Source organism: Schistocerca nitens, chromosome 3 (genome assembly GCF_023898315.1).
Source record: "Schistocerca nitens isolate TAMUIC-IGC-003100 chromosome 3, iqSchNite1.1, whole genome shotgun sequence".
In the NCBI taxonomy this organism is placed as follows: domain Eukaryota; kingdom Metazoa; phylum Arthropoda; class Insecta; order Orthoptera; family Acrididae; genus Schistocerca; species Schistocerca nitens.
In genome coordinates, this window is record NC_064616.1 from 779461489 (window position 1) to 779475658 (window position 14170).

The following is a 14170-nucleotide window of genomic DNA, read 5'->3' on the forward strand; positions in this document are numbered from 1 at the left end:
AGGCAACACCCAAACTGATTGTGAATCACACTCTTGGGAAGTGTGTGCTGAGTAATTGGATTAAGGATGGAAAAGGCACACTGTGGTTTAATAACAAAATTTAAGTTTGGATGGAATCCCATTTCAGTTTTATAAAGAGCACTCTGCAGCACTGGCTTCTTACTTAGCTTGCATTTATCGCGAATCTCTCACTCAACTGGAAAAAAGATCTGGTGACTCCTGTATATAAAAAGGGTGAAAGAATGTGCCAAATCGTTAACATCAGTACGCTGCAGAATTCTTCAGAATATTCAAAATTCAAATATAATGAATTTTGTCGAGACAGAAAAGCTTCTGACCACAAATCAGAATGGATTTAGAAAGCACTGCGTCTGTAGACAACATTGCTCGTGGGAAACCCAGCTTGCCCTTTTCACGCACAATATCCTGTGAATCATGAATGAAGGGCAACAGACAGATTGCACATTCCTATATTTCTGGAAAGTGTTTGAAACAGTGCCTCAATGCAGACTTAACGAAGATACAAGCATAAAGACTAAACTCCCAAATATGTGCATGACTAGAAGACTTAAGTAATAGAACCCAGTATGCTGTCCAGGACAGCTAGTGTTCATCACAGGCAAGAGTATTGTCAGGAGTGCCCCAGGAAAGAGTGAAAGAACTGCTCTTGGTCCCTACAGACATAAATGAGTTGACAGACGGGAGGAGCAGCAAACTGGACTCTCTTGAAGATGCTGTAGTGTACAGGAAAATATTGTTGCTGAGTGATTGTAGGAGGTTACAGGATGACTTAGACCAAATTTCTGTTTGGTGCAATGAATGGCAGCTTACTCTAAATCCAGAAAAATTTAAGCTAACACAGATGAGTAGCAAAAACAATCCTGTAATCTTCAAAAACATATTAGTGATGCTTGACAAAGTCATGTTCATTAAATATCTATGCATTATATAGTAAAGCAATATGAAATTGAATGAGCACATGAAGAGAATAGTAGGGAAAACAAATTATTGACTTTGGTTTACTGGGAGAATACTAGAAAAGTTTAGCTCATCTACAAAGGAGAATGACACTCTTTCTTGAGTACTGCTAGAATGTTTCGAGTCCCCAACAGGTCAGATTAAAGGAAGACATCGAAGCGATTCAGAGTTATGCTGCTAGATTTCTTACCAGTAGGTTTGATCAACACAAATGTACTACTGAGATGCTTCATGAACTCAATAGGGGAATCCCTGCAGGGATGACAACGATCTTTTCGTGAGGCGCTATTGAGAAAATTTAGAGAACCAGCATCTGAGGCTGACTGCAGAGCAATTCCACTGGCACCAATGTACATTTCACGTAAGGACCATGAAGACAAGATAAATCAGGACCTCTATGGAGTCCAATACACAATTGTTTTTCCATCACCCCATTTGTGAATGGAACAGGAAAGGGAATAACCAGAAGTAGTAGTAGTAGTAGTAGTAGTAGTAGTAGGACCCTCTGCTACATGCACCATATGGTGGTTTGCAGAGTATTTACATAGATGTAGACAGACAAATAAGTTCAAATTAGGTTTTGGTTAAATTTGATTAGAAACTGACTGCTCATCAGTATGTATTTCCAAGAAAACATAATGAATTTAATTTCCACATGCCAGTTGCCTGAAGTTGCTTTGAGTGTGGTAACCAGGTCAGTTTGCTATTGAACAGCAGTCCTAAAAATCAAAAATTGTGTAACTTCTAGTGGTGGTTATCTAAGTATAATTCAGGGTGTGGGTGGGCAAATATAATTCTACGGGAGTGCAAAACTATGGATCATAATTCTGGGCCCAAATGTGTGTTTTCTGTATCACAGCCTGGAGTTGATGTACCACTGTACATAGTGATGCATAATTATAGTATAAACTGAAATTATCAATTATTGCACCTGTTAAGAGAGTGGCACTCAAGATAGAATTCTGTGGGCATGTTGTCTTGTATACGTTGGGTATTAAGGGTCGCACCTCCTTTGATGCGGAATAGTCAATGTGATACAAAAATTCTCAATAAAAATAGGCATGTTGCCTTGTGAGACTCAAGTAGCATAGCAAAGATGTGGTATCTCCACATTCTGTCATGTGCCTTTCGCAAACTGATCAACACTGCCATTAGATGTAGTTGACACACAAAGGCATCTCTCACAGCAGGGTAGCAGTAGGGTAGCATACGCAGGTCTTTCGACAGATGACTCTGTGTCGGAGAGGGGGGCCGAGAGGGGAGGGGGAGAGTGGGAGAATGGGAGAGAGGGAGAATGGGAGAGTGGGAGAGGGTGGGGGGGTGGGGGGGAGGCAGTATGTGATGTGGATCGGGAAAGAATGGTGAAGGTAAGGTAATGCAATGGGGAACAAATTAGGAGGCCAGGGGGATTGTGTAAGTGCAGGACATGTTGGAGAGAGAATTGCCAAGGGCATAATGCAGAGAAAATTATGCTGGAATGGAATGTTCAAATGGGTTGTGTAGTGAAGCAATTGTTGAAGCCATTATTGTTGTGGTGTGCATCATCTTCGGCAACTTTATGGTCAAGTTTGAGGTTTACCACAGTTTGGTGGTGGCCATTCTTGTGAGCGGACAGTTGCTTGCTTATCTACATCTGCATACTCCTCATACACCAAAAGCTCCCAAACAGTATGTGGCTGATCATCCCCTGCCACCCCCCCCCCATACCACCTGCGAATGCCCCCCCCCCCCATGCCACCTGCAAATGCCGCCCCCCCCCTACCTCTTGCAAATGGCATGCAGGAAGAAAGATTGCCAGTGCACTGCTGTATTACCTCTAATTTCTCGAATTTTCTTGTCATCGTCATTTGGCGAGATTTGTGTGGGAGTAAGTAATATGTTGTGCAATTTTTCTCAGAAAGTGCTCACTCAAAATTTCAATAGTAGACACTAAACCTTTCTGTGATGAACACCACCTCTCTTGTAATGTCTGCCACTGGAGTTTGTTAAGCGTCTCTGTAATGCTCTCATGCCTACTAAGCACGTCCATGATGAAACGCACAGTTCCTCGTTGGATCTTCTCCATCTCTTTCTATCAGCCCTACCTAATAAAGATCCAAGGCTGATGAAAAAATTCAAAAATTGGTCAAACAAGTGCAATGTAAGCCACTTCCCTTGTGGATGAGACATTTCCTTCAGATTCTTCCTATGAATCTCAGTCTGGCACTGCTTTTCCTACTATTGTTTTATGTGGTCCTTCCGACAAAAGCTGCTCTGGATCCATCAGGTTGTACAACACACCACACACTGACAAAATCACTTCAATAAACAATTTTCCACCACTGTGGTTTCAGTAAGCTATACTGAAGTTGACAGTTGCTGCAAAATTGCAATTCTGCAACCTTGCACATGGAGACAGGCAAGATTCTGCTGAACAAGAAGTAAGGACCCAAAGTCTTATTGAAATAACATTTTGTGGACAAGGTCCTAGAACGTAAGTGAAGTATTCTGTACACAGAACGATGGAAACAAGAACACATGTATCTGTGAAAGACAAAATGAAACAAATAAAGTAGGCTGCAGAAATTTAACAAGAGGTAATGAGACCTAAATGGTTCCACGAACCATTAGTTTATTTAACCCAGCACTGTGCAGTGTTCAAATGAATGGTAACACACCAGGATACTATGTAACTATGTTCCCTAAGTGAAACTGAAAATAATTTTTTTATTATTGTTGTTGCTGATGTTTTGTAGTTTACTACTACTACTACTACTACTACTCTGTTTGTAGCTGAATGTAAAATGGTCATTTTGCATTAACATTATCTATATGGACATGGTTACTCATTTCCACTATGTTACACACTTCATAAATCACTAAAACTACCACATCTCAAGTCTTTAACACTTTTCCCTTAACTGCCCTTATAAAGTAACATTTACACACATGCAGTTAAAACTGAATCTAAGAATGAACTGAAAAAGATATACACCACATCAAAGGATAAAAATGATCCAGAGAATGTTTACTCACCGAGGGACCTGCTTGGTTTGAACAGATGGGGTAATTGTTTCCTGCAAAAATTTAAACACAAATCACTGTAAGTTGACATAACAATAATGTTCATGTTTGTTATGCATTATATGTTACTAGGTTTCCACACTAGCAGATTCATGAGAATAACCAAGTCACACAACCGACATAAGTTGGAAAGAGGAATATTTATCTAGTCTACTACCAACACCTCTCACTTGTCACAACTCAAGATAAAAGGAACAGATTTCTATATTCTCTGAAGTCTATACCTAAATAATATCCTGAATAAAATTTGAGAAATGAGACAAGCATCTATTTACCAGCCACTGATACAGGAAAAATTCAAGCAGGTTCAAGACACACAATTTTAAAAGAGAAAAAGTTTTTCAGCTTTCTTATTTTTAAAAATTCCTTAATCAGGAGGTAGGGGATAATAGCCAATATAAAGAAGGAAAGTGAAAGCAGTATAGGTGGTGAAGAGAAGTACTAGAGAACTACCAAGAGCTATTTGTATCAGTAGGTCTAATGTGAGTGCTAAACTCAAGAAGTACTGTAATGCTGCCTAACTGCAAAAAGAAGACACATAACATCTGGAAAGCAGAAATAAATATGGTTCAAAGAGGCCCATATGGTAAAACAGCCATTCAGAAGGAAAAGATAAAAAGATGGCAGTAGGTAAACGCAATCGTGTAAGTATATATATATATATATATATATATATATATATATATATATATATATATATATATATATATATATACTGAAGTTAAACAATGAAAACAAAAAGTAGAAAACAGTAGACTTTCTAATAGCACCAGAGCCCATAAATGGACTTTGGAATGTTAGGAGTTGGTATCCAACTGAAAATAGTTCACCTGGTGAAACACATACCAAAGTCACTACTGATATGATCCACATCTGATCAGCGACAGTATATGAGCTGTTGCTAAAGCAGTTTGTCTTTCTAACCAATGTATTCAAAGCTGACATGTCAATGTAAAATGCTGGACCAAACTTACAGGTCAGTTGACAGATTACATGTGTTTTCTTACAGGGTGACATCCTCTTGATTACATACGAGGGTTGTTTTTTAAGTAAGGGCCGTTATTATTTTTAACAAAAGATACAAATACTTTTGTAAAAAAACTTTTATTTTCTGATTCTACACACTTTTACCTATTTTTCTACATAGTTGCCTTGTTTATTTAAGTACTTGTCATACCGTACAACTAAGTTTTTAATTCCCTCTTCAAAGAATTCGGCCGCCTGCTCCGACAGCCAAGAGTTCACGGCCGCTTTCACTTCATCGTCGTCATTGAAGCGCTGCCCGCCAAGATGGTGTTTCAGGTACTGGAAAAGGTGAAAATTGCTAGGAGCAAGGTCGGGGCTGTATGGTGCATGGTCCAAAACTTCCCAGCCAATAGAATCAATCAAATCCCGAGTCTTTTGAGAGGTGTGAGGCCTAGCGTTATCGTGCAGGAGCAAAACTCCTTTTGTCAGTATGCCGCGCCTTTTGTTTTGAATTGCTCTGCGGAGCTTCTTTAGAGTTGCACAGTAGTCATCTGAGTTGATTGTCGTTCCTCGTGGCATAAAGTCCACTAGCAAAACACCTGCGCCGGTCCCAGAACACAGTTGCCATAATCTTGCGCTTTGACAGCGTCTGTTTGGCTTTGACCTTGACAGGTGAGGTTGTGTGTCGCCATTCCATCGATTGTCGCTTGCTTTCGGGAGTGATATGGGATACCCATGTTTCATCTCCAGTGACAATTTGACTCAACATGTCATCCCCTTCTTCTTCGTAACGAATCAAAAAGTCCAATGAAGTGGCAAATCTCTTCCCTTTGTGGTCCTCTGTGAGGAGTCTGGGTACCCATCGAGAACAGTTTCTTGTTTCAGACACAATTTTGTACAAAACCGATCTTGAAACTTGTGGAAATTCCAAAGAAAGAGTGGAAATTGTGAATCTTCTGTCCTCACGAATCTTTGTTTCGACTGCAGCCACCAAATCATCAGTGATCACAGAAGGCCGGCCTGAGCATTCTTCGTCATGGACGTTTTGACGGCCATTTTTAAACTCTCTAACCCATTGACGCACTTTACCTTCACTCATTTGCATTCAAGCCATAAACTTCTGTTAACTGACAATGAATTTCTGCAGCTGATAGGCTTCTCGCGGTCAAAAAACGTATCACTGACCGTATCTCACACGCGGCGGGCGATTCAATAATCGTAAACATTATAAAGTAGCACAGCAATGCGTACACGTCAGCTACAGAGCTGCAACTTGCATCAGTGTGAACGGGAAGGATGCCGGCAAGTGGCGCGGTGGCTTGTTGCGGCGTCCGCGCGAACTACAGGACTATACGCGCGAACGGCCCTTACTTAAAAAACAACCCTCGTATGTTTTTCCAAAGAGACTGGAGCATATGGTACCAGAAATATGCATAGGTAAGGTTTTACTACAGGATCACTCAAATGAATGAGGAGTGTGTACTTTTTGGGGTGGTGTGGAAGTGGATGGAGGCTGAGATAGGAAGGGTCTAAATCCATCCTGGCATTTGCTTATGGTAGGAGGTCAACAGAAACCATCACAGTGTTATGAATGATTTGGTACAAACATCTAGAGAGTAGTTGGGGGCAAGTGTATGCATTGAGGTAAATGTAGGTATTGTCACATCTCAGTTCCGAACATTTTGGTTGGCAGCAATGCAGCATTACTAGTTTGGCAGTACTGTCAAATGAGAAAGAACAGTGCCTGAGCACCAGTCAGCATGTGCACATCATAATATGAAGTAAGTTCTGTTTTTCACATCTTCACTGTAGTCTTAGTACAACTTTATTTCTACTTTTTTGCATACTAATTAAACTGGACTGATATCATTAATTTAGTGTTAACATCTTATGATGTTCCTGTTCATCACTAGAAACTCTAATTACCTGAAGGTGAATACTTGTAAGTTTGAAGAAATCGAACATACGATAAATAAAAAAAAAAAAAAAGAGGCAAGTGTATGTGGCTCTCAAGGAGCAACTGTAGGCACCACCTGCTGCTTCTTCAGAGACTACTTCATGCCACCAGTGAGTCCTCAATCTGGAATATCATTTCCTTCAAGTAGTCACACATCACTGTGCAACTGGAATTTTTTGTCAGAATCTGAGACATGACAGTGGCATGTCCACACTGATTAGGCCTATACAAAAAGGTGATTTTGTAATTTGTCAATCAAGCAGATTTGGAAGGATTTTTCAATAAAAGGATTCCTAAAACACTTCAGTTTATCAAGACAATGGGGGATGTGTTTTTTCATAAGGACGGCGTTGTGGAAGAAACTTTCCCATGCACTGCAATCTAGCTGGAGTGAATTCAGAGATGCATTTGGATTTCGAGATGACCTGAGTAGGTACAGTGCCTTATTACAGTGTTAATTGCGTATAATGTTGTCTATCATTTATTCAAGTTTTGTTACCAAATATCTGCATTTGAGTTGATGTATTATTTCATATTTACATATAAATGTTGGTATTTGAATGTTTATTATGCAATAAAAAGTTGTATCTCCCAAAACAATATTTTAGCCTCAATTTTCCAAAGTTAGAGATTGTTTCATGATCTTTTTCTCAAAGGGGCAAGTTTACTCACGAGTGTACACCCCACTCAATGGGGCACATGTACACATTGCTGTAGCCTTGGAAAACTACTATTTATGGATAAATTAATGTAAAATCATTTTGAAAGATGCATTTTTGAGACCAGCACATGCTTTAACTACAGTAAAATGTTTATATCTCTGGCTTACTTCCGGTACTTCCCACATGCTCTCATGCAAAATTTGTGTACACTTACCCCACCTACTATGTTATTTCACAAAACTCTCTTTTTCCCCCAAAAAACACAGCGTTGCTTCACTTAACATATTATTTCCACAAATATAATGTAGTTAATGCTTGCTCTTTTAGTGTTACCAAAAATACAAAGACTATCAAAACATTAGTCATAAGTACTATCTTCATAAATGCATTACAAAAAACTTACTTTTTGCAGTTACATACGCAGTTATTTACATGGTGATTACACACACATACGTGATAGTCAATGGGTACTCTCAAATAAATCTAGAGAGGTGAGAATAAACATTATGTAATTTATGTTTCTGGATACTCAACTTTTTTTTAAATAGTGCATAAAATATATATTACTTCCAGACTCATGACTGCTGCAGAATCATTAACAACTGTGCTTTTTCATTGTAGATCATTACTTCACCAGAGTTCAGCATTTTTTAGTACTGGACTGACAACTGTATATGCTGAAAAAGGTAAAATAATTCCAGCACTGACTCTCCCTCTTCTACCGCCACCCTCCACTGCTTTTCCAAGGAATGTAACAAGAGTGATAAGAAAACATACAATGACATGAAAGTAGCATTCTAAATTACGAGACAGAATGGCTGGACAATAGTTATTGGCATTAGAAGAAATTCTTAATACTGCTGATTGGCAAACACAAAAATAAAAAAACTATCAAAACATTTGGAACTTTCCTTCCTTCCTTCCTTCCTTCCTTCCTTCTTGTTTCAGAGAGGGCAAAAGTCACAGACAGTGCATTAGTAAACACTATTCCTGCCTAAGTGCAGAGGTGATATGAGGACAGAGTGAGAAGTAAAGAGAGATTAAGAAGAAGAGAGATGAAATGAATAGTGGAATTAAAAACTAAGAGGAAAATGACAAGATAAAACCAGAGTTTGGGTGATGGGGGGAAGTAAAATGCGATAAAGAAACTAAAATACAATAAAGAAACCGAGTGAAAAATTAAAAATGGAATCTAAAAAAATAATACTGATGAAAAATGAAAGAGGGGAGACATTATATGTTAACTGAGGTTAAGACTAGGATGGTGTAGGGATGTGAGAATTTGTTGCAGGGAAGTTACCATCTCCAGAGTCGAAGCATCTGTATAGCGAGTGTGATGTAACAAGCACTCAGGCCACTTGAGACATGCTGTAGGAAGCATGCTCAGCAACTGGGTACTGGCTGTCCAAGGCAGAAAGTTGTTCTATGCCCATTCATGCACACACAAAGTTTTTGTGATGGTCACAATGCTATGAAATGAACAGGTCAGTTGGTGAACAATGTGTCATGTTTTGTAGCACCTGACATTCAATGACTTACCCATGGCAGTAGTGAATGAGGTTTCCAAGGGACTCAACACTGTGGTTATTTGTTCATTTATCCTCATAATTGACAATCCAATAGAGGAGTTTTGCAATTAATATTAATAGAGTTTGGTCAAGTGCTCTGATGCTATCACAAAAGACAATTTAAAAAGAACAGTTAACTAAGAAAGTCAATATACGAATTTACAGGACACACACATGTGAGGGTAGAGTAGCAGGGTGAAGTGCGCAGGTAAAGGTTCTCCAAAGAATACGAGTTCGGGTGGAAGATGTGCTTGGTGGCTCTGTCTCCCCCACTGAACTGACACTAGGAGAGAATACCATAAAAAAGGAAAAAGTCATTCCATGTACCATGTGCAATAAGAGCAAATAACGCATCCATAAATTTCAAGTATTGGCTGCAAAGTCACTACTAAAATGAGTGCTTTAATTCAAGTGGTAATATCCACTTTCCTACACAGAAAGTTTATGTAATATAGAGAGCGAGAGAAAGGAGGGCTGTAGCTACATGCAGCGTAACTGTTGTACTGAGTGTACTGCCTCACAGTTTGACAACTTTGTATTGTCACCTTACGACTCTCCCAAGCGGATTATTTCAACACCAAATTGTCACGCTTCACAACTGCATCTGTTGCACAGTTGTTGATTTCATGCCTTATAAGAGCACATCTTGCAGTCACAGCATTCCCATTCTACTGGAGAAGGTGGAGGTAAAGGTATGTTTCTCAAGTGCTCGTTTTGGCATTGCCCTTGCCATGCCATTTTATTCCTTACTGCCACGGGGCATCCTCTCTGCTCCCCCTTAGGTGTCTATTTCCAAGTCACATGTACTCATGTTTGCCAAGGTGTAGTGACTGGCTCTCATGTAGATACACTGTCATCAAAAGTATATGGACACCTGTCTGAAAATGACTTACAAGTTCGTGGCACCCTCCATTGGTAATGCTGGAATTCAGTATGATGCTGGCCCTCCCTTAGCCTTGATGACAGCTTTCACTCTCGCAGGCATACGTTCAATCAGGTGCTGGGAGGTTTCTTGGGGAATGGCAGCCCATTCTTCATGGAGTGCTGCACTGAGGAGAGGTATCGACGTCGGTCGGTGAGGCCTGGCTCGAAGTCGGCATTTCAGAACATTCCAAAGGTGTTCTATAGGATTCAGTTCAGGACTCTGTGCAGGACAATCCATTACAGGGATGTTATTGTCATGTAACCACTCTGCCACAGGCCGTGCTTTACGGACAGGTGCTCGATCGTGTTGAAAGCTGCAATTGCTATCCCCAAATTGCTCAACAGTGGGAAGCAAGAAGATGATTAAAACATCAATGTAGGCCTGTGCTGTGATAGTGCCACACAAAACAACAAGCGGTGCAAGATCCCTCCATGGAAAACATGACCACACCATAACACCACTGCCTCCAAATTTTATTGTTGGCACTACACGTGCTGGCAGATGACATTTACCGGGCATTTGCGATACCCACACCCTGCCATCAGATCGCTACATTGTGTACCATGATTCACACGTTTTTCCACTGTTCAATCATCCAATGTTTACTCTACTTACACCAACTGAGGCGTTGTTTGGCATTTATTGGCATGAAGTGTGGCTTATGAGCAGCCGCTCGACCATGAAATCCAAGTTTTCTAACATCCCGCCAAACTGTCATAGTACTTGCAGTGGATCCTGATGCAGTTTGGAATTCCTGTGTGACAGTCTGGATAGATGTCTGCCTATTACACATTACGACTCTCTTCAGCTGTCAGTGGTCTCTGTCAGTCAACAGACGAGGTCGGCCTGTACGCTTTTGTGCTGTATGTGTCCCTTCACGTTTCCACCTCATTATCACATCATAAACAGTGAACCTAGGAGTGTGGGGATCTCATCTACAGAGGTATGACCCAAGTGACACCCAATCACATGACCACGTTCGAAGTCTTTGAGTTCTGCGGAGTGCCCCATTCTGCTCTCTCATGATGTCTAATGACTACTGAGGTTGCTGATATATAGTACCCAGCAGTAGGTGGCAGCACAATGTACCTAATATGAAAAACTTATGTTTTTGGGGGGTGTCCAGATACTTTTGATCACATAGTGTATCTTCCATCTAGTTACAAAAGTAAAAATTAAGCATCAACCAATGTCCCATAGTAGCACCACAACAAAATGTCAGATTGTGAGCTCTGTTTCAGCACGGTCTTCAAGGGAACCCTAAACCACAGTCCATTGTAGCACTTGCCAGAGTGCATGCAACATGAGTATGGCATCACAAACAACAGTTAACATTGACATGGCGACGTTACCATTGGTGCAAGAGGAATAGATCAGCTTTGACAATGAGCGTAGGCTGATCAACAATGAGAGCAGGAAGGACACAGAGGGTACAGATAGGATAGAGAAAGTGCTAGCTAATGTGCCGACTGCTAACTTCTTTTCTACTCTAGAAAATGCGGATGCGAAATTGAGGGTGGTATACAATTTGTTAGGAAAAAGAAGGAGTAGGTACCATCCATCCCTATACCCAGGGGCAATACAGTTCTTGTCAAGGACTTGCAAGAAGGGATAAAGTGGAAGTTGACAGCAGTCTACCATCATTGGACTATGAAAATACAAGCAGAGTCCATAGAGGACTATCAAAAGATAAGGGCAGAATTATAGGACCGAGAGACCAAATTCCACTCGTATTCAATGGAGTCAAAACAGGCACAGGTAACAAAAGATCCTCTAAATAGATGCAAGAGCAGATGATGTTAAAAGAGGCACTAGTTGTGGAATGATTCAAGCTGTCATCAGTAGAGCAATTCTTGAAACCCACTCCGCCTGGGAAAGGATTGAACAGCCACAAGAAGGAGCCAAATTTCATGGCGGTGCTTGTAAACAACTACAACAACGAAGCACAAAGGGTGTATAGACTAAGATATCTGCTCGGCTTCAGGTTAAGGATAGAGAGGTATGACAAACCTGAAGGTCCTGGGCAGTGTCACTGCTGCTGGAAATTCAACCATACTAGTAAGAATTGTAGCACAGAGCCCTAGTTCATTAGGTGCGCAGACCACCACCTGACGAAACTATGTAAAACAGAGAGGAACACTACAGGCATCTGCACTGCAACGGCTCACACTCGGCGTACTACCACGACTTCAAGGCTTACCATAGATTGCAACAGAACCAGGGGCTATAGAAAGCAGCCACCACAGCTACTGTCACTTCCGGACAGAAAACTTGCCAGTAGGCAAAGTTCAAACTGCAGCTTGGTCAGTTTCTGGTACTTACGCGTCCGTGGAATGGTTGGGCTTCCCCCTCCACCTCCACTGTCACAATGATCTGTCAAGCAGTATCACACGTGTGCCCGCTCCCAACCCTGTTACCCTCACCACCCCAGGTGGCCACAGCTAGCAGTGATGCTGCCAGTGTCACTCCACATCCACATAACCAACATCTCAAGAGGTGCCAGGCGCCAGCAACGATCTCTGTAGTCTAATGCTAGAGTCTACAGAGATCAGGTTGTTGTTGAAGGATCAACCTGAACTTGATAATATTGATGGTCAGTGGTCTGCCCTGACAAGGGAACCTCCCCATCGCACCCCCCTCAGATTTAGTTATAAGTTGCCACAGTGGATAGACCTTGAAAAACTGAACACAGATCAATCGAGAAAACAGGAAGAAGTTGTGTGGAACTATTGAAAAAATAAGCAAAATATACAAACTGAGTAGTCCATGTGCAAGATATGCAACATCAAGGATAGCCAGAACTCAGGAGCGCCGTGGTTAGCGTGAGCAGCTGCGGGACAAGAGGTCCTTGGTTCAAGTCTCTCTTCGAGCGAAAAGTTTAATTTTTTATTTTCAGACAATTATCAAAGTTGAGGCACTCACACATAATCAACTTCGCTCTCCGAAATTCCAGGACATGTTCAGATTTGCTTGGACATATGCAGGATTTGACGGCCTAAACACGGAAAAATTTGAAAACTTTAAAAACATATGTTTTGACAGAGCACAGGGAAAGAGTGTGACTGTGAGACTTTTGGATTCATTTGTTGCAGTTTATGTGACAAACTCTTATGTTTTCATCACTTTTTTGGGAGTAATTATCACATCCACAAGAAAACCTAAATCAGGCAACGTAGAAGAATCTTTTTACCCATTCGCCAAGTGTACAAGTTAGGTGGCTCGACAACATATTCCTGTCATGTGACGCATATGCCGTCACCAGTGTCGTATAGAATATATCAGACGTGTTTTCCTGTGGAGGAATCGGTTGACCTATGACCTTGCAATCAAATGTTTTCGGTTCCCATTGGAGAGGCACATCCTTTCGTCTACTAATCGCACGGTTTTGTGGTGCGGTCATAAAATACAGACACTAAACTTATTACAGTGAACAGAGACGTCAATGAACGAATGGACAAATCATAACTTTGCGAAAATAAAGAAAGTAAACTTTTCACTCGAGGGAAGACTTGAACCAAGGACCTCTCGTTCCGCAGCTGCTCACGCTAACCACGGGACCACGGCGTTCCTGAGTTTACCCTCTCCTTGATGTTGCCTGTCTTGCGAATGGACTACTCAGTTTGTATATTTTGCTTGTTTTTTTTCATAGTTCCACACAACTTCTTCCTGTTTCCTCGATTGATCTGTGTTAAGTTTTTCAAGGCCTATCCACTGTGCCAACTTATAACTAAATCTGAGGGGGGTGCGATGGGGAGGTTCCCTTGCGAGTAGGATTGATTCACAAAAGTGACGATTCTTGCAGAAGCTGCAATGGAACTGTTTGTTGATGGACTTTAACAGAACTCCAAGTTTCAGAATGTGTATGGCATTGCTGATACAGTAGTTCAATTACAGTCGTCTCTAGACTGGCACACACTAGATATTGCCTCTATCACAGAGACACATCTATCGCTGACCGATCAATTCAAGGTTCACTGTTACTCGGTCCATGGGGTCAACTGCCTCAGCATTTCTGGCAGTAGAGTTGTCATCCCTGTGAGATGAAAGATTT

At 41.0% G+C, this 14170-nt stretch overlaps 1 protein-coding gene across 6 annotated transcripts in view; it reads right to left on the minus strand.

Moving 5' to 3' along the window:
• Nucleotides 1-14170, minus strand: part of LOC126248788 (inner nuclear membrane protein Man1) — a 374228-nt gene that overhangs the window by 232720 nt on the left and 127338 nt on the right. For all 6 annotated transcript variants that reach the window (XR_007545538.1, XR_007545537.1, XM_049950169.1 and 3 more), the window contains exon 4: nt 3994-4034. Coding sequence is in view for 4 of the 6 variants with exons in the window: in XM_049950169.1 (XP_049806126.1) it covers nt 3994-4034 (41 nt within the window). In the remaining 2 variants the exon portion in view is untranslated. The remainder of the gene's footprint in view (nt 1-3993; nt 4035-14170) is intronic.